Source organism: Schistocerca serialis, chromosome 9, assembly GCF_023864345.2.
Source record: "Schistocerca serialis cubense isolate TAMUIC-IGC-003099 chromosome 9, iqSchSeri2.2, whole genome shotgun sequence".
NCBI classification, from domain to species: Eukaryota; Metazoa; Arthropoda; class Insecta; order Orthoptera; family Acrididae; genus Schistocerca; species Schistocerca serialis.
The window spans coordinates 427,567,627-427,586,483 of record NC_064646.1 but is presented as its reverse complement, the minus strand read 5'-3'; the positions used below and the strand labels follow the sequence as shown (position 1 = coordinate 427,586,483).

The window sequence follows — 18,857 nt, the reverse complement described above, 5'->3', positions numbered from 1 at the left end:
TTCTATTGTTAAACCTGTATAAACTTCTACAGTTTCTCATTTGAGATTTTCTTCAGACTACATATATGTATTTTTGCCTTCCGAGCAACTGAGTGACTGAAAAACACCACCTGTTAATGTATTTCGATCATGCTGAAAGTCTTTCCCCAATATGTTAATAGAGTTCTTTTTGGTGGCAAATATGGATTGGGTGGCTGTGAATGCCCACCAGAGGTCAAAATCAGTATTCTGCAGATTTTGTAATTATCAAACTGGGTCAGAAGAAAAATGATGTTGAGAAACACGTTAAATCAGAGAAGCACTCAGGTCACTGGCGGGAAAGTGCTGCTGCTTCTCAACAGAAACAATCATTTATTGAAAGCTAAAATAGAGCCAATCAAAATTCCAGCCAGAAAGCTCCCCAATTACCATCTTTTTATAGCAGGCAATTTCAGGCATACAGTTTGACAATCTTCTAAATTCTTATGTGTTCCAGAGAGGGTAGGTTGGGGAAGGTTAAAACGAAGAGCAAGTCACTCAGAGCCCACCTGTAGCCTGTAGTACAGACAAAGGTATACAAAGGTATTCTTTCCAAACCTAGATGTTTTTTGAAGCCCGCTTTATATGTCCATGTTTGCTTAGCAGCGAAGTAATTTGAGATCACTGCCTTCTCAGGTTTTATTTGACCCACACATTCCAGTACTGTTGCACCATTGTTATATGGGTGATGCAACATTACTGAAACGTGATTGGGTCAAAAGAGAAAAAGAAGAATGTCATTACTGTAAAGAGTGACCTCAAAATACTTTTATTACATCCTTATTTATGTTGTTGTTTGTGAGAATTAAGTATTATGTCATAATATTTGATTTCATGTATCGAGATGTAGCTGCAGTTTTATATGTGTAGTTGAAGCTGTGCTGCACTTCTTTGAGAGACATTTGATTATTGTCAAAATTGTATAGTTGTTTGTGATACTGTTTGTAATTTTACAGAAATTGCTACAACTAGGATGTGAGAAAGCAACCTCTTGTAAGGATGCAACACATTTGATCATGCCAAATTTAGTGCGAACTTTGAAGCTTATGTGTTGTTTGTCTAGTTGTCAGTATATTGTTTCGGTGGTGTGGGTTCACGACAGTCATGCTCAAAATAAAATTTTGGGTGAGTGCTTGTTTGTAGCTTTTACTGAAATTTACGTATGTTGTATTACAGAATTATTGAAAACCTTACAAATGTTTTCTTTTTCTAGATGAAAAACCATACATTTTAGATGATCCAGCTTTTGAGAAGAAATTTGATTGTAACATTCCTAAACTTCTTGAAAAACCCAACCGACAAGAACTGTTCAAGGTAAATGGAATGCATATTTTTAAGTGAGGAAAGAAAGATATGGATTTATTGGATAAGATTTAAGATCTGTGGCTTTCAGTGACACTTCTGTGGCAGTGCACTTTCTGTTCTGGTGAATATTACTGTAATTGCATGATCATTATTCATGTAGTTCCTGTGCATGACTGACTGGATATGTCTGGTCTTGAAATAGTGCACATTCTGCTTTCTTCTTATGGAACCATTTTTCAGCAATACTTTCCCATACTTCAGTCCTTTGTGGAACTGTGGGCTGTATAGTGATGTAAGGTTGGATGCACACATTGCCATTGAGAAGTGCTTCTCTGCAGTGCACTGAGATGTATGACATGTTGTCACTAAGAAGAGGCGTAGCTGTTGTCATTCTGTGCAGCTGTCATGCTACCACTACTGCTAAGTCAACTGCCGCCCCTCAAAGTTTCTGTTGCATCATAGAGTCTGATGAGGTGCATGCCTTTCTTTTACTTCTCGTACTGTATAAGGAAATCAAAAATTGAAGTTTAAAAGTAAATTCTGGATGTATCAATTTCTAGAAGGAAAAATAGTTAAACGCCAATTTCATATATTGAATGATTCCTTAAGTAGGTCAATGGGAAGTTTTTTCTGTGTTTCTGAATGTCGCAGAGATCCTTTGACATTTTTTAGATGTATTTTCAGCATTCTTGCTAACAAGTGGAGAAATTTTCCTTAACCTTTAAACACATGTCCTGAATTTGCTGACGATAATACAAAAACAAACTGTGTGTTGCACAGTTTTGTACTTGATCGAAATAAAAGATTTGAAGACAATTGACTCCTTGCAGTTTACATGAATGACAGTCATCATGTGATGATATGTACATTTATTGAATGTTGCTTGACTTTACGATGTTCAAAGTGCTTAAATGTATTTTTTGTCTGTATAAAGCTTTTTGTGGATTAAGAACATCTGAAGATGGCAATTATTTTCTGAAATTGGTAATATGAATATTTTCTTTGTATACAAGCAATTGTTTGTGTAGTAAGTTATTATGACCTACCTCCTTTTTTGTATACCTTGGGTGTGTGATTGGCTGCTATAGTGGGTTGTGGAACTAGTGTCTGTTGTCTGAATGTCAGAATACCATCACCTATGGTATGGGTTGCAGTCAAGGGGTGAGTGGATTCCTGGTGAATGTCCAAGGAGACATCAAAGAAACAGCATTATAGAACCATTCCTTTATTACTCAGAGTACACGAATCAAATCATTGTCGGATGCCAGCTCCCACGGGACGTAAACAGCTAGTGCCCTGTCGAGGAAGGCAGAGCAGTCAGCACGCATTGGCATGCTGACTCAAATGGTACAACAAGGCCACTGACCCATTAGGACAGGAATCTGTGTCAACCACCCAGTTTGAAGCTTTTAGCAGCCCAGACTAGGACAGCCAAGGCGTGTGTGATCGTGCTAGAGACCCTGTACAGCAGAAGTGGCAGCAGAGTCCGCCCAGAGCAGTGGTGTGCAATAAGAAGTTTTCCCACCCAGGTGATGGATGAGTGGCTGCTCATTTCCACAGGGGAACCTGAGACCTCCAGGCTACGACAGCAGCAACTAAGGTAGGTCCTTTAAAATAGGTCCTATGCATGGCCCACCAGTGAGCGTTAAAAGCACAATATCAAGCTTGGCACCAGCAGCAGTGTCACAGCTAGCAGTGGTGGGGTCAGGACAGGTAGTCTGCAGACTGCAATACTGTGATTAAAAATTGTGGTTATTGTAAACTCACTTGAAGCATACTTTTTTTGTTACAGCATTGGTTCTGGTCACATAAGGCACAATAAGTTCATAGCTCAGTTGTGAAGCAACCAGGCCATCAAAGCTGCAGTGGCTCTCTTTCTGCTGAATCAATGCTTTTGCTTGGTGGCAGCATAAACATGGCCCATTTTCTCAGCCGAAGAAAATGTCATAGTTTTTCCCAGCTATGCCAAGTACATCAGTTTGCAGTGCAACTGTCTTCCCTCATTTAGAACCAATCACATTACAGCTCATCAGAGTAGAAAACATATCCACTGTGGACAGATCAGACATCATTGTATATTATTGTTCAGTGTGCTGCTTGTGTATTGTTGTACAAAGTGCTTCCACATGTACAATGTGGACACTTAAATGTGGCAGTTTCAGAAGGGGGGGGGGGGGGGGGGCCTTTGAACTGGGGCTGTGCAAGATACCCCTGAAGGTCAGACCAGAACTCAAATGTTCATGATCCTTCTAACCTTGGCAAACAGTTGCACAGTAGCCATTACAGAATGCTCTTTGTGTTCCAGTAAGCTTTGTGTTGTATGTTTCTCGTTTTTTTAAAAAATGAATTGAGAGACTAATCCTGGCCCATGACAGCATAAGAGTACAACCTTCACAACACCAGAATGGATCAGCAATTATGGTTGTTACGCCAGTTCCACTTTTTCAGGAACACAGAATATGGACAGCCAGCCCAGTGATGTGGGCCTCATTTGTACTCTCAACTCCTCAACCATCAGGAGGTCTACTTTATCTTTTTTGTTTGCATTGTCAGCTGACTGTCCCATTGTAGTGTTGGAACATTATTTGTATAGAAACATAAACAGCTTACAAATATGAGCCTCATTGGCATTACCCATTCGAGACCGCAAATCACCTGCAATGTTTTAACTCAAAAGTGTTGACAATATTACAGTTTCAGAACTATTAGTTCCTTCCTCGTGGAGAAGGGAGGGATAAGTTGGGGATAGTTGAAGAGGAAGGGCAGCTCACTCATATCTCAGGATATGAGAGACCCATCTGTAATGAGGAGGGGGTTATACGATGATGATGATGATGATGATAAAATATTTAAAAATCCACAATGGAACAGGAAAAGGCATAGTGCCAGGGCATAAAAAGAAGCAAGAAGTTTTTTAAAAAAATGGGAGGGGGTGGGGGGAGTATAATAAGTAGAATATAAGAGAGAGGTAGGACAAATAAAGTCGCTGTAAGGCATTCTCTAGCCGTGTGATAATGCTCTTAAAAGTTTGTAAAGACCGCTTGACTTTTGAAATGTTGGCTCCTGTCTCTGAAATGCAAGCCAGTAGCTTTGGGCGAAGATGAGTCAATCAGTTTGAGTGTCATTGTGATGTTGGAGACATACTTAGTAGTGTTATAGAGCATGTTGCCAATATGTACAGTGTCCAATTTTGACTGCCCATTATAAGAAGGGAAAAAAGTTTGTTAATATGTAAAAAAGAAAGTAGATGGTTTGAGAAAAGATCTTTAACAATACCAACTATCAGTAATTTGTTTTCAGTTTTAGTGCTGATACAGCTGTAGAAATATCAACAGGAATTCTAGTCTGTAATACAGCTCAGATGTTGTAGAATGTGGGGCTTAGAGACACATGATGAAAAAAAAAAAAAAAAAAAAAAGCCATGTACGAAGTCCCATATATCAACCAGTATTGTTATCACTCTCTTACATTTGTTTGAACTTGATTTAAATACCTGTTTCTTGAAAACAGAGAGCTGAACAGAGCAGGCATTTATACCAGGTAGGGGTAGGGGAGGGTGATCATAGGTCAGTTAGATAACATTCTGGAAGTAAAATCGAAGATTCAAACATTCTGAAAGATAAATCGAAGATTCAGACATTCTGAAAGTAAAATCGAAGATTCAGCAGTGATGTATCTGTAATTCTCAGTGATATTACTTGAAAATTTAATTCTTGCACCTTTTCTGTTGGCTCTTTGTGCCTAAGAGCATGTTATCCATTGGCAAACAAAAGTATGACCCTTGAAGGATGTTATGCTAATTGATGTTGGGGATGTAGGATCTTCACTTTGAAGCTCTTGATGGGGGTAAAAACATGTCTCCGAAAACAGTGCACTGTTTGTATATCCTCTGCGCTGCATGGTTGCTGTCTCTATTTCACATTTTATTGTGAGCATTAATGTCCTAAGTGACAAAGAGAGTTACCATGGTGTTGTTTTTCAAACCTTCCTGAATAGGTATCAAGCAAGGTGACAAATGGGCTCACATTTAACACCTGTTCAGCCATTGTGATTAAATTTTTCCAAGGATTCCCTAATTTCATATGGTTAGTCTTCAGATGGATTCTTTGAGTGGGACGCATCTAATTATCTTGCCTAATTATCTTGTCATCAGCAAGACATTCAACTCTCACATCTTTCCTTTATTTTCGCTGAGCACAGATCAGTTAATAGTGTGTTATTGTATAGGACCATCACAGTTTTTCCTCTGTTGTGTTTGCTGTCTGTTTTATCTGCCTACATTCCCATTCGTTATTTACATATATAAACATGTACATAATCATATAAAAATGGATGTATGCATTTGTGAAAGTGTATTTTCCACATTTCCTCTTGAACCACTGAACTGATTTCAGCCAGATTTGGTACGCATACTACGTACTGCAAGAGGCAACTATTGGGAGGGCATGAATAGAGTTTGCTTTGATGGGAGGCACTCTCCCATTTCACTCCTTGCCAGTTTTCGGCTGAAGGGTGTAGGTTACCTGTAATCGCCAGTAGGTGCGGTGAAAGAAGATTCAGAATTAGTTATTTATTTCCATAAAAATACAGTTAGCATCTTGTCTCATGTTTGGCATCATCTGTCAATGCCCGCTGAGGAATCGCATCACAAGCAGCCTTCAATCCACGCACGGCGGCTGACACCGCACACTTCAGTCCAGCTGGCCGCTGCACTGGCAGTTCACTGATTGTGTTGGCCGCAGATCTGGCTGTACCATGAATCCACAGCAGTGAGTGATGGCAGCACATATATTGAACTCTCACATTCTGACTTGGGAAGTGCTCGGTCCTCTCCTGCTCACCAGCCTTCTTCGTCATCCCGTGTACCACAATGTTCGTCATCACTTGTACCACGGTGACTGTTGTCGTGTAGTTTGACGATATTGGTCTGCTGTACAGGTAGGCTCTGTTTAGTCCACCAGAATGTCAGGAACACTGGTGTCCTGATTCTGGTGGGACAGAAAAACCTCAAGGCCCCCCTATCAGTGACAGAGGCAGACTGTGATGTTGAACTGTGCAATTGGTAGACAGTGGTGTTGAACTCTGCAGCTGGTGATTATGGCAAGATAGCCATCTCTCCCAGTAAAATGCTGTTGTTGTCGGTAGTGTGCAGGAAATCTACAACAGACTTGTGCCGTTGTGCCGGACATCATTTTGCTGTGATCAGGGAATGGAGTGCGAGTGTCACGCATGCCATTGATCCGTCTTGACTGACTGCCTCACAATCCAAACTGCTGGGATGTTTATGGAGCAAAATAGTGACTAATGTTTACCTGACGTCATTCATCATGACCTATTACGAAGGTATCAGCAGTTTCCCTTCTGCTGTGCTTGCTTAACATGTTTACTATAGCAAAGAAATGGTTCATAAGAGCTCTTGGTACCATTTGTTGCATTTGCCTTAGCCTTTCTTACTTAACCTGTGTTGCAGTTTCTCATTGCCTTTTGGTACAACCCATTCCAGACGGATCTTGTGTGTGAGTGTCGACTGTGCGTTTGTTATTTTACTCCTTAGGAAAAGATAAATTGCGCTAGTGACTGTTAGTACTCCAATTATACTAGTGGTTACTACACTAATGGTAATTGTGCTCTGTGTTCACCGACGGTGAAAGTTCTGAACATGTCTTAACATTTGATCAACGGCAGTCAGCTCCTTTTATGCATCAATCAATTTGTCTGTGCCCTGTAATACCGTAGCATCTGCATTCGGGAAGACGATGGTTGAATCCCACGTCCGGCCATCCTGATTTAGGTTTTCTGTGATTCCCTAAATTGCTCCAGGCGAATGCCGGGATAGTTCCTTTGAAAGGGCATGGCCGACTTCCTTCCCCGTCCTTCCCTAATCCGATGAGACCAATGACCTCGCTGTTTGGTCTCCTCCCCCAAACAACCCAACCCCAACCCCAACCATAGCATCTAGCGTGTAATTTAGAAAGGAAATATTCTGTATAGGTAAAATGCTGAAGGGATTTTATGGCCTGTTGGGTGTACACAGGAAAGATGTAGGGGCGTCATTTCTAGTGCATAATTGTAACCTTTTTATATTCATGTTTTTCTGTTGCTTGGTGAGTAGGTTTTTTATCTATACAATTACATTATATTGTCAAAAATTGATTGTTTTCATTGTAATATTAGACCATGTGGTCATCGTTCCCTCTTGTGCCCCTCTTGTCAGTCTTTGTTGTCATATGTCTTGTTGAAACTGTGTTTTTTCTAGCTTATGTGCTAGTCACCAAGATTAATCAACACTTTGCGCATACATCTTTTCTAGTGTGTAATTATAACCTTTTTTTATATCTATGTTCTGCCACCGCTTGGTGAGTAGATTTTGTATCTACCCAGTTACATTCTACTATTACCCATGTATGCTTCTTAATTCTAGTATGTGGCACCTCTGCTGGTACTTGAGGAAAGGAATCTATTGCCCCTTGAAAAGGTTTAATTCTATTATTATGGGCTAGTGAAGTTCATCCTGGTAATTGTAACTTTCCATTTACAGGCGACTTTTCCTCAACCGCTTGGTAAGGACACTAAAACTTCATCAAAAACTTTTTTATCTTATTGTTGAGAGTGTAATACTCATTGACCCATACAATACTGTTGCAAATCCCTCTTACTTAATCCTACATGCTCTTGACAGTATAGTGCTTTTGTGTTTTCCTTTTGCCGGACTTCCTTTAGAGTTTTTGCTAACACCTTAACATGTTCACTTTCTTTTCCCTATGTTGGTTGAATAGCATCAAATGGAGAAGGTATTTTGCGTCCATATACCATCTGGTAAGGCGATAATCCTGTTCCTGTATGAGTTTTTGAATAGTACGCGCAAGTTACATAATATAAATATACATCCCAATCTAGGTGTTGAGAATAGTGTAATGGCTTAGCAACTTAGATATAGTCCTATGAACTCTTTCTGTACGAACATTTGCCTACCGCTGGAATGGGCTTGTACGTAATTTCTTAATGTTCAGTAAGTAACACATATGCTTAATGAGTTCAGACATGAAATCTGTGCCATGGCCCATAATAATTGTTTGTGGCACCACAAATCTAAGTATCCAGCCATTTATCATAGCATGAGCTCCTTTGCTTGCCTTCTGATCTAGTATTACTATCATTACCAGGTACCTTGAGAAGTGATTGATAATTGTTAACACATACTTGTTACCTGATTGACTCCTGTGAAACAGCCCCAGAATATCTGCGCTCTAGTAGTTTTTGTAATTCTATTTTTTGATGGCATAAATCAGCACATTGTGCGCACAGAATACAGTTCTTGACATACCGTTGAACATCAGCGTGTGTTGTTCTCCACCAGAACTGTTCTGCTACTCTTATTCTCTTACTCTCATGACCCGATAATACATGATCATTTGCTTTTCGTAGTATTTCTGTCCTCAAAGCTGCTTGAACCCCAACAGGCAGTCCACACTTGGTTGATCTACACAAAACCCCATATTGTACGTCAAACTGTATCTGTTTGTGGTACACCTGACACTCTGTATCATTAGCTCGTGCTCTCTTCAGATCTGTTAGATCAAACGCATATACTTACAATGTTCCAATCTTCCTGCTAAGTGTGTCTGCATTTCTGTGTCTTTAACACCCGTTTTGGGAATCACATCGTATTGAAATTCACACAGTTTCAAAGCCCATCTCGTTAGATGATTTGAAGGATCTTTTAGCCCTAGTAGCCATTGTAAAGCTGCATGATCGTTTAATCAATGTGAACTTATGTCCATATACATAACGTCTAAAATAAGAGATACTATGTAGAATAATTTTGTTCTGCCTTATCAGGCTGACGTGATGCATATGCAACTGGGTGTTCATTACTGTAAATGATTTGCCCTGGAATCGCTCCGAAAGCAGTACCACTTGCATCACATGACAATATGAATTCATTTGTGAAATCTGGTAAAATCAAAATTGGATCTGAATAAATTTTGAAATGCTGTCTGACACTCAGGTGTCCAGCTAAACATAATTTCGTGAATTTTCTATAGTAATTTGTTAATCCAAGGAAAGACTGCAATTGTTTAACTGTATGAGGGAGTGAAAAGTCATGTACTGCTGAAGTAAGGTGCGGATCTATCCTTACTACATCTTGGCGTATTATATGGCCCAGATAGTTTACTTCTGATTGTGCAAAGTGAGGCTTATCAGTGTTAAGCATAAGTCAAGTCTTTCTCAACCTGCCAAATACCATCTCCAAATGCTGAACATGCTCTTCCAGGCTTTTTGTGAGTATAATTATATTGTCGAGATACATCATGCATTTGTTTGGTTTTTAAAGCTCTGAGGACTCCATCTAATAAATTATGAAATGTAGCTGGTGCATTTTTCAGCCCAAAAGGCATCCTACAATATTAGTAGTGACCAGAAGTCATGGTAAGTGCTGTTTCAGAACTATCCTTAGGGTGTACCGTAATTTTATGATACCCACTTCTTAAATTTAGGGATGAAAAAAAACTTGCACTGACCCAAATTATCTAATGTGTCACCTAATATTAGGGATCAGATACGCATCTTTTACTGTTTTTTCATTTAAGAAACTGCAGTCGCAACACATCTGATATTTTCTTGTTCCATCTGGTGACTTCTTACCCACAGTCATCATACTCGCTGACCATGGTCTGTCAATATGTTTTATAATCGCATTTGATAACTGCTGATTCACCATGCCCTCTACTAAAGGCTGTAAATGCTTAGGTAGCCGATACTATTTTCTAAATACTGTCAGATGATTGCCTGTTGATATTCTATGTTGTGTGATTGGTGTAGCAGGTAACACTCCTTGTGGATTGAACAAATCCTTATACTGTGTTTAACACTGATTCCATTAATGCCCTATATTTGTCCTAAAGGTGTTTAACTTTTTCTCACAGCACAGATATGTCGACGGTTCCCTCTGTTCTTCCGTGTGCCATAGACTCCTCAGCATCTTCCTCTTCGAGAACCTCTAATGTGGCTATCAGTAATTCCTATGGAAGACTCGCTTCATCTCCCCCAAAATTATCCAGGTTTATTGACAGATACACCTACGTACAAAACAATGTTGCTTATTGCCAATGGTGGTTCTAGCACAATGCCTACCCAGAAAATCTAACCCAAGTATCACAGTGACACATTGTCTCACAGTTGACCAAACTTACATTTGCTCATGAACCTTGTGTTTCCTATTTTAAACCCAAGCCATGTTGTCTTGACTGAATCAACTGCATTACCGCACGAGGTCCAGACTGACAAATCTATATGTGTGCTCCTGTTTCTATCAAAAGTTCATATTGTTTCCCTTTCAAACAAGCCACCAATGAACAATCTGTCTCTGCATTTGCATTGAATGCACTTCTAATTGAGGCATTCCAAGGAAAAATGACATTACATTCATTTTTCTACTCATTTTTCCATTTCGTGAAGTAATTGTATCCACACAAATGAGTCTTTGTTCTCACAAATTATTATTACTCTGCGACAGGCGCAACACCCTCTAGAAACATTTGAAGGCTGTGTGGCTCCATCTCATTCCACTGACCACCATAGCATGGTAGACAGCTTCCATGCCGCTTTTACCGGTGTTGTGTCTGCACTGCACTGAGACCTATTTGTCAGAGACAAGATATCTGTGCCATGGAATTTATGTTTTCCAACATCACATGGAAACTAAATAGTGACTGTAAACAAAATATGGGAAGTGATTGTGATAGTATATCCAGTATGGAGTGTGGTTATTATGAGAACCACCTAATTGAAAGGAAACATAAGATGCAGAAAGAGAAGTGGAAAAAAGAGGTTGTGAAGAAGAAAAGAAATTCAGGACAGTATTATATTTCGGCAAAAACCAGTAAGAAAGCCTGTTCTAAGAAATTTGCAGTTGGTATAAAGGTTGCCCAAAGGAATGCTATCTAAAAATATGCCCAACAGATCCATGAACAATTTTGGACTTTAGGTGACAATTACACACAAGATACGTTGATGTTAAGTTTAACTGAAAAGAAAGCACTATCTTGAGCATCAAATGCTGCTAGGTCTGCTCGGAATTGTAGCACCACCCATATATACCATCTAAAATGCAACAATAATAACACCGTAGTCTGTAAATCCCAATTCCAAAGTATCATGCAAGTTACCGAGAGTCATCCGAAAACAGTTTTAAAGGCACTGAATGCTACTGGTCTTACAGTAGCAGACAAAAGAGGGAAACACAGCAACAGACCATATAAAATTGCAATGGAAATTTGGGACATGGTCTGCTCTCTCTGAGACCAATTTCCTTCCAAACCATTACATTATCATTCCATGTAGGCTTTCACGGCCGGCGTCTTTATCAGTAAACTCTTCCGGGCTAAGTTGCCGTGGTCGATCTGTAGAACTTCTTCTCCCTGACGTTTCGTTCTCAACTACAGAGAACATCTTCCGAGGTGAGTCGACAACTGGCTGCTAGGAGCTGGGGCCGCCGCTTATACAGAGATCATAGGGGGCGCCACCACACGTCACGTGGCATCGATGTGCAGCTATCTCTGGCTATCGTCTGTTCTCTCGATTGCAGGCAATCGATTGTCACGTGATTGATGCAACGTCGACCACCATATCTTATCCAGTTTTAATCCTTCTTCTTTACGATTAAAATTGTATTGATGTTTGTGGATTTCAATTGCCTCTCTCTACATACGTGTATAATAGAGCGACGTCCTCGCTAGCATGCTTGTTTAACCAAATTTTATTTCGTGATCTCCATCCTTAAAAACATGTTCCGCTACTGCCGATTTGTCAATATGTCCCAAGCGACAGTTTCTTTTGTGCTCCGTCAACCGTGTATTGATGCTTCTTTTTGTAGTTCCTATGTTAACCCTGCCACAACTACACGGAATTTTATATACCCCTGGGGTGGCTAGGGGGTGACGAGCATCTTTTGTTGATCTTAGGCATTCACTAATTTTCTTAGTAGGTCTAAAAATGGTCTCTACCTGAAACTTGGCTAGTACTTTTCCAGTGCGATCCGTGATATTATGAATGAACGGAAGAAATACTTTTCCAGCTGATGGTTGTTGCTGTCTCCTATTTTTAGGCATTTTTCTATTTGGGTGAAGTGCTTGGTTAATCTCGTTTTTCGTATAACCATTTTTTGCAAAGGCCATTCGTAAATGATTTAGTTCTTCTTGATAGTAGCCTGGTTCACAAATATAATTGGCCCTATCCACTAGTGTTTTTATGACCCCCCTCTTTTGCCTAGGGTGGTGGTTTGAGTTCTTTGGAGGTAGCGATCAGTATGTGTACCTTTCCTGTAGACCTTATGGCTTAAGGTCCCATCCGCCCGTTTGATAACTGATACATCCAACAAGTTAAGTTGTCCATTCTTCTCCGTCTCCATAGTAAATTTAATCTTTGGGTTGATGCTATTTAAGTGTACCAGAAAATCATTCAAGTCTTCTTCCTCATGATTCCATATTACAAAGGTATCATCCACATACCGATACCACTTCGAGGGGCTTTTTTTGGCCGACTTCAGTGCTTGATGTACAAAATATTCCATGAATAAATTCGCAATTGCGGGACTTAGGGGGCTTCCCATGGCTACCCCATCGATCTGTTCACAAAATTCACCATTGTACTGAAAATAGGTTGAGGATAGACAGTGTTGGAACAAGGCTACTATATCAGTAGGGAACATTTCGGCTATATGGGAGAGAGCTTCATCAACTGGAACCATCGTGAACAAAGACACTATATCAAAACTGACAAGTACGTCATTAGGACCGACAGCAATTTCCCTCAATTTCTCAATGAAGTGTAGAGAGTTTTTAATATGACTCTCAGTTTTGCCTATGTAAGGTTGTAACAAAGAGGCAAGGTGTCTGGCTAGTTCTTGGGTAGGAGCTCCAATTGCGCTGACTATTGGTCTCAAAGGAACATCAGGTTTTTGTATCTTTGGTAATCCATATAATCTCGGAGGATAAGCCTCCGTTTTACATAGATACTTTTTAACTTCTATAGGAATGGAAGACTGTTTTATCAGACGATTGGTGGCGTTCAGCACATTCATTGTGGGATCCTTATTCAACTACTTGTATGTGCTGGGTTCCAGGAGATCACTGATCTTCTTGTGATAATCCTCAGTATTCATTAAAACAGTAACATTTCCCTTGTCAGCGGCAACTATAATAACATTCTTGTCTGCGTTGATCTCCCGCAATGCCTTCCTTTCCCCTTGAGACAGATTGCTGATGGGTGGCTTAGCTTTGCGTAATATCCTGGAGGTTTCCATTCTAATTTCATCAGCAGAATATGATGGTAACTGACGAATTCCTACCTCTATATTAGCAATAATGTCCTCCACAGGAATCTTGGATGGAGTTATTGCAAAATTCCCTCCTTTAGACAGAACAGAAAGTTTTTCCTTAGTAGACAATTCTTTTTCCGATAAATTAATAACCATTTGGGAATTGTTTGGAATCGGTGTTTCCTGTCGACCCTCTTGTAGACGATCAAACTTCTCCTTCTGGCTATTGGAAGACACTTCTGCACTAATCTCCATAGATCTAAATGTTAAACTGTCCACTTTGTTCCAATGGCAAAACTGCCTAGTATTGCTAATAAGTAAATGAAGATTTAGCAGTTGGCCATCACATACCGCCAGTCCTCGTCGTGTCTGATGTATCCACTCACGTAGTAATGCCAGTTCCATACGAGAGTAAATACGGTTAGCTTGTGCCGAATGAAACATTCTTCTCGCTTTTAAAAACTTGGGAACTATGCCGGTATCATGACAGCGTAGCAGAAAAGTGAGTGAGCAAAGTTGTTGACCTTTCTTCTTGCGTAGGTTCTCCAGTCGTCGTACCCTAGTTGACATTTCCTCCCCGTAGAGGCGTCGAATCATTCCATGTAGGCATTCACGGCCGGCGTCTTTATCAGTAAACTCTTCCGGGCTAAGTTGCCGTGGTCGATCTGTAGAACTTCTTCTCCCTGACTATTCGTTCTCAACTACAGAGAACATCATCCGAGGTGAGTCGACGACTGGCTGCTAGGAGCTGGGGCCGCCGCTTATATAGAGATCATAGGGGGCGCCACCACACGTCACGTGGCGTCGATGTGCAGCTATCTCTGGCTATCATCTGTTCTCTCGATTGCAGGCAATAGGCAGAAGGAGAAGTTTTATCGTCTACAAGAGGGTCGACAGGAAACACCGATTCCAAAGAATTCCCAAATGGTTATTAATTTATCGGAAAAAGAATTGTCTAAGGAAAAACTTTCTGTTCTGTCTAAAGGAGGGAATTTTGCAATAACTCCATCCAAGATTCCTGTGGAGGACATTATTGCTAATATAGAGGTAGGAATTCGTCAGTTACCATCATATTCTGCTGATGAAATTAGAATGGAAACCTCCAGGATATTACGCAAAGCTAAGCCACCCATCAGCAATCTGTCTCAAGGGGAAAGGAAGGCATTGCGGGAGATCAACGCAGACAAGAATGTTATTATAGTTGCCGCTGACAAGGGAAATGTTACTGTTTTAATGAATACTGAGGATTATCACAAGAAGATCAGTGATCTCCTGGAACCCAGCACATACAAGTAGTTGAATAAGGATCCCACAATGAATGTGCTGAACGCCACCAATCGTCTGATAAAACAGTCTTCCATTCCTATAGAAGTTAAAAAGTATCTATGTAAAACGGAGGCTTATCCTCCGAGATTATATGGATTACCAAAGATACAAAAACCTGATGTTCCTTTGAGACCAATAGTCAGCGCAATTGGAGCTCCTACCCAAGAACTAGCCAGACACCTTGCCTCTTTGTTACAACCTTACATAGGCAAAACTGAGAGTCATATTAAAAACTCTCTACACTTCATTGAGAAATTGAGGGAAATTGCTGTCGGTCCTAATGACGTACTTGTCAGTTTTGATATAGTGTCTTTGTTCACGATGGTTCCAGTTGATGAAGCTCTCTCCCATATAGCCGAAATGTTCCCTACTGATATAGTAGCCTTGTTCCAACACTGTCTATCCTCAACCTATTTTCAGTACAATGGTGAATTTTGTGAACAGATCGATGGGGTAGCCATGGGAAGCCCCCTAAGTCCCGCAATTGCGAATTTATTCATGGAATATTTTGTACATCAAGCACTGAAGTCGGCCAAAAAAAGCCCCTCGAAGTGGTATCGGTATGTGGATGATACCTTTGTAATATGGAATCATGAGGAAGAAGACTTGAATGATTTTCTGGTACACTTAAATAGCATCAACCCAAAGATTAAATTTACTATGGAGACGGAGAAGAATGGACAACTTAACTTGTTGGATGTATCAGTTATCAAACGGGCGGATGGGACCTTAAGCCATAAGGTCTACAGGAAAGGTACACATACTGATCGCTACCTCCATAAGAACTCAAACCACCACCCTAGGCAAAAGAGGGGGGTCATAAAAACACTAGTGGATAGGGCCAATTATATTTGTGAACCAGGCTACTATCAAGAAGAACTAAATCATTTACGAATGGCCTTTGCAAAAAATGGTTATACGAAAAACGAGATTAACCAAGCACTTCACCCAAATAGAAAAATGCCTAAAAATAGGAGACAGCAACAACCATCAGCTGGAAAAGTATGTCTTCCGTTCATCCATAATATCACGGATCGCATTGGAAAAGTACTAGCCAAGTTTCAGGTAGAGACCATTTTTAGACCTACTAAGAAAATTAGTGAATGCCTAAGATCAACAAAAGATGCTCGTCACCCCCTAGCCACCCCAGGGGTATATAAAATTCCGTGTAGTTGTGGCAGGGTTTACATAGGAACTACAAATAGAAGCATCAATACACGGTTGACGGAGCACACAAGAAACTGTCGCTTGGGACATATTGACAAATCGGCAGTAGCGGAACATGTTTTTAAGGATGGAGATCACGAAATAAAATTTGGTGAAACAAGCATGCTAGCGAGGACATCACACTATTATACACGTATGTATAGAGAGGCAATTGAAATCCACAAATATCAATACAATTTTAATCGTAAAGAAGAAGGATTAAAACTGGATAAGATATGGCGGTCGACGTTGCATCAATCACGTGACAATCGATTGCCTGCAATTGAGAGAACAGACGATAGCCAGAGATAGCTGCACATCGACGCCACGTGACGTGTGGTGGCGCCCCCTATGATCTCTGTATAAGCGGCGGCCCCAGCTCCTAGCAGCCAGTTGTCGACTCACCTCGGAAGATGTTCTCCATAGTTGAGAATGAAACGTCAGGGAGAAGAAGTTCTACAGATTGACCTCGGCAACATTATCGTCAGGACAAGTCTGAAAGGACATATATTGACAACTCTGACCTTAGTGTTGAAAGGTTATTCATATCATTCAGAGATCATTTTCTCCATGAAATTAGTTCGGTACTCAAGGTGATGTATAAAACTTATTGTAAGTTATTTAGGGAGAATAGTCAGTATTCGTTTCAAAAACCAAGAACTGATACTTTCGATTTCTGCTGTGAGTATAAAGTTATATTGAGTGTGAATGCAGACAATCTGCATAAAGACACACGTGAAGAGCAGTGACTAAAGGTTGCGGAGTACAATAAACTCAAGGCCAAGTATTTTAAGTCTGCTAAACTTAAGAACACAGATACCTCAGTGCTTGAATTTGATTATACACAGAGCATGCCTCTGCCTAAACTGAGCATTACTATGCAATTCTGTAACAGGCTACTGCAGTTCTATGTAGTTAATGTTCACTGTACAGTGACCAGTCAGGTACATTATATTGGTTCCTCAAAGGTTCAGCAAAAAGAGATTAAAATTTTGTTTCTTCCTTTTTATATGACTTCATAAGTAGGAAACTCCGGGAACCAAACAATATTAAGACTCTTATGCTTCTATTGGGTTTTTGAGGTTGGGGCGGGGGGGGCAAAACAAAAACATGAGTGTCCTGCTATTTTGTACTACGCTTTCAGAATCAAACAACCTATCGTACAACACATATTTCCAGTTCAGGGACACTCACACAGTCAATGCGACCATAACTTCGGCGTGTATGGAAAAATGCTAAGAAATGTTTGAAACACTGAGAATGTGTGCCATTATATATCAGAGCTGCAGAAAGAATGCAGCACCCTTTGGAGTGGACATTATTGAGGAGTGTTATCACCATACTACATCACAAAACTCAAAGAAAAAGACACTATTTGGAATACAAACATATGTCATTTTGTGTTACAGTGGAAATGCTTTTTCTGTCTTGTCTACTTGTGCAGCAACATTCAGTCCTTACCAAAGAAAGAAACGAGGTTGTACATTGGTAGTGCACAAAACAGACGTGGTGATGGCAAAGAAGTCTCATCCTGGGATTATGTATGCAAAGAAGAAAGATATCTTCGCACTACTCAAGTTCCTTTGAGACAACAATGCAGAAATGCTAAAGAATATTGTCGACATTTGTGCATCTGTGGCAGACAATGACTGCTCAGGATGCAAAACAGACATATGATCAATAGTAACCATGCATAGACTGCTGCAGATCTTTGTTGAGGACTGTGTTGTGTCGTATTTATGTCTGTAATTGAATAAATGCATTTCTTTCATTTTGTGGATGATTATATTAATACGTTTTTAAAGAGGATTATTGTGTGTTATGTTCGTTGGTATAATGCCTTTAGGAACACCTTTACGCTGTACTGTTGCTTTGAAAACTAATTGTGTTTGCCGAATAAAAATATATTTTCTTGCTTCACAGTCTGACTATGCTACTTTTAGATTTGATGACTGTTTAATAGTCAAATATGGAAAATGTCATTTTCTTGTTCATGTTATACAGTGATTTATGGAAGAATAACTTAAATGTGGTTCTGTATTATCAGCTCAGATCAGTATGTAAGTTGTACGTAGAACAGTGTGGTGTCATTTATTCTGAAACAACAATATGTCATTTCTGTTTGAATGAAATTTTGTCAATGTACATGGGATTGAAATGAATGAAAACATGTCGTCAAATATTTGATGTTTGCATCTTGATTTCCATATATTGCCATTAAGTCATTGTTCCAGAAAACACCTCAATTAATGGGAATGCTTCTCAATGGAAGGAAGATTACCATTGTCATTTAATGATTTCTTTTTCCCATTGTAGTTACATTGTTCCTTTGACCTAGACTCCTATGCCTTATGACCAATCCATTGACAAACATTGTGGTTGGCAAATCTGTGCTTTAAAATGACCCTTTCTTCTGCAGTGATAACATTCTTTGTTCAACAGAAACATTTCCTGATCATTCCAAGACTCAGTAGCACTGTCTATCTCTTGCAGCTTATTGGTTGCCTGCAGTGCTGCTACTACATCTAGTGGATTTTCCATTCTCAGACTGCAAAAAAATTCTGGAGAAACCCCTTTAGGAACAGATCCAGTGCCCTATCCTCAGCCTCTCTCAATAAAACTGGATCAGTGTCCGGTTTGTTAGTCAACTCGTAAGTTTGGATGTTCAGCTTGCGTACCCTGT

General features: G+C 39.9%; 1 protein-coding gene across 5 annotated transcripts in view; it reads left to right on the top strand.

Annotated features, from left to right (window-relative positions):
- LOC126418612 (PAX-interacting protein 1-like) overlaps positions 1–18,857 on the top strand; it is a 176,809-nt gene that overhangs the window by 147,416 nt on the left and 10,536 nt on the right. For all 5 annotated transcript variants that reach the window (XM_050085450.1, XM_050085447.1, XM_050085451.1 and 2 more), the window contains exons 20-21: positions 975–1,143; positions 1,232–1,332. In XM_050085450.1, coding sequence (XP_049941407.1) covers positions 975–1,143; positions 1,232–1,332 — 270 coding nt within the window. The remainder of the gene's footprint in view (positions 1–974; positions 1,144–1,231; positions 1,333–18,857) is intronic.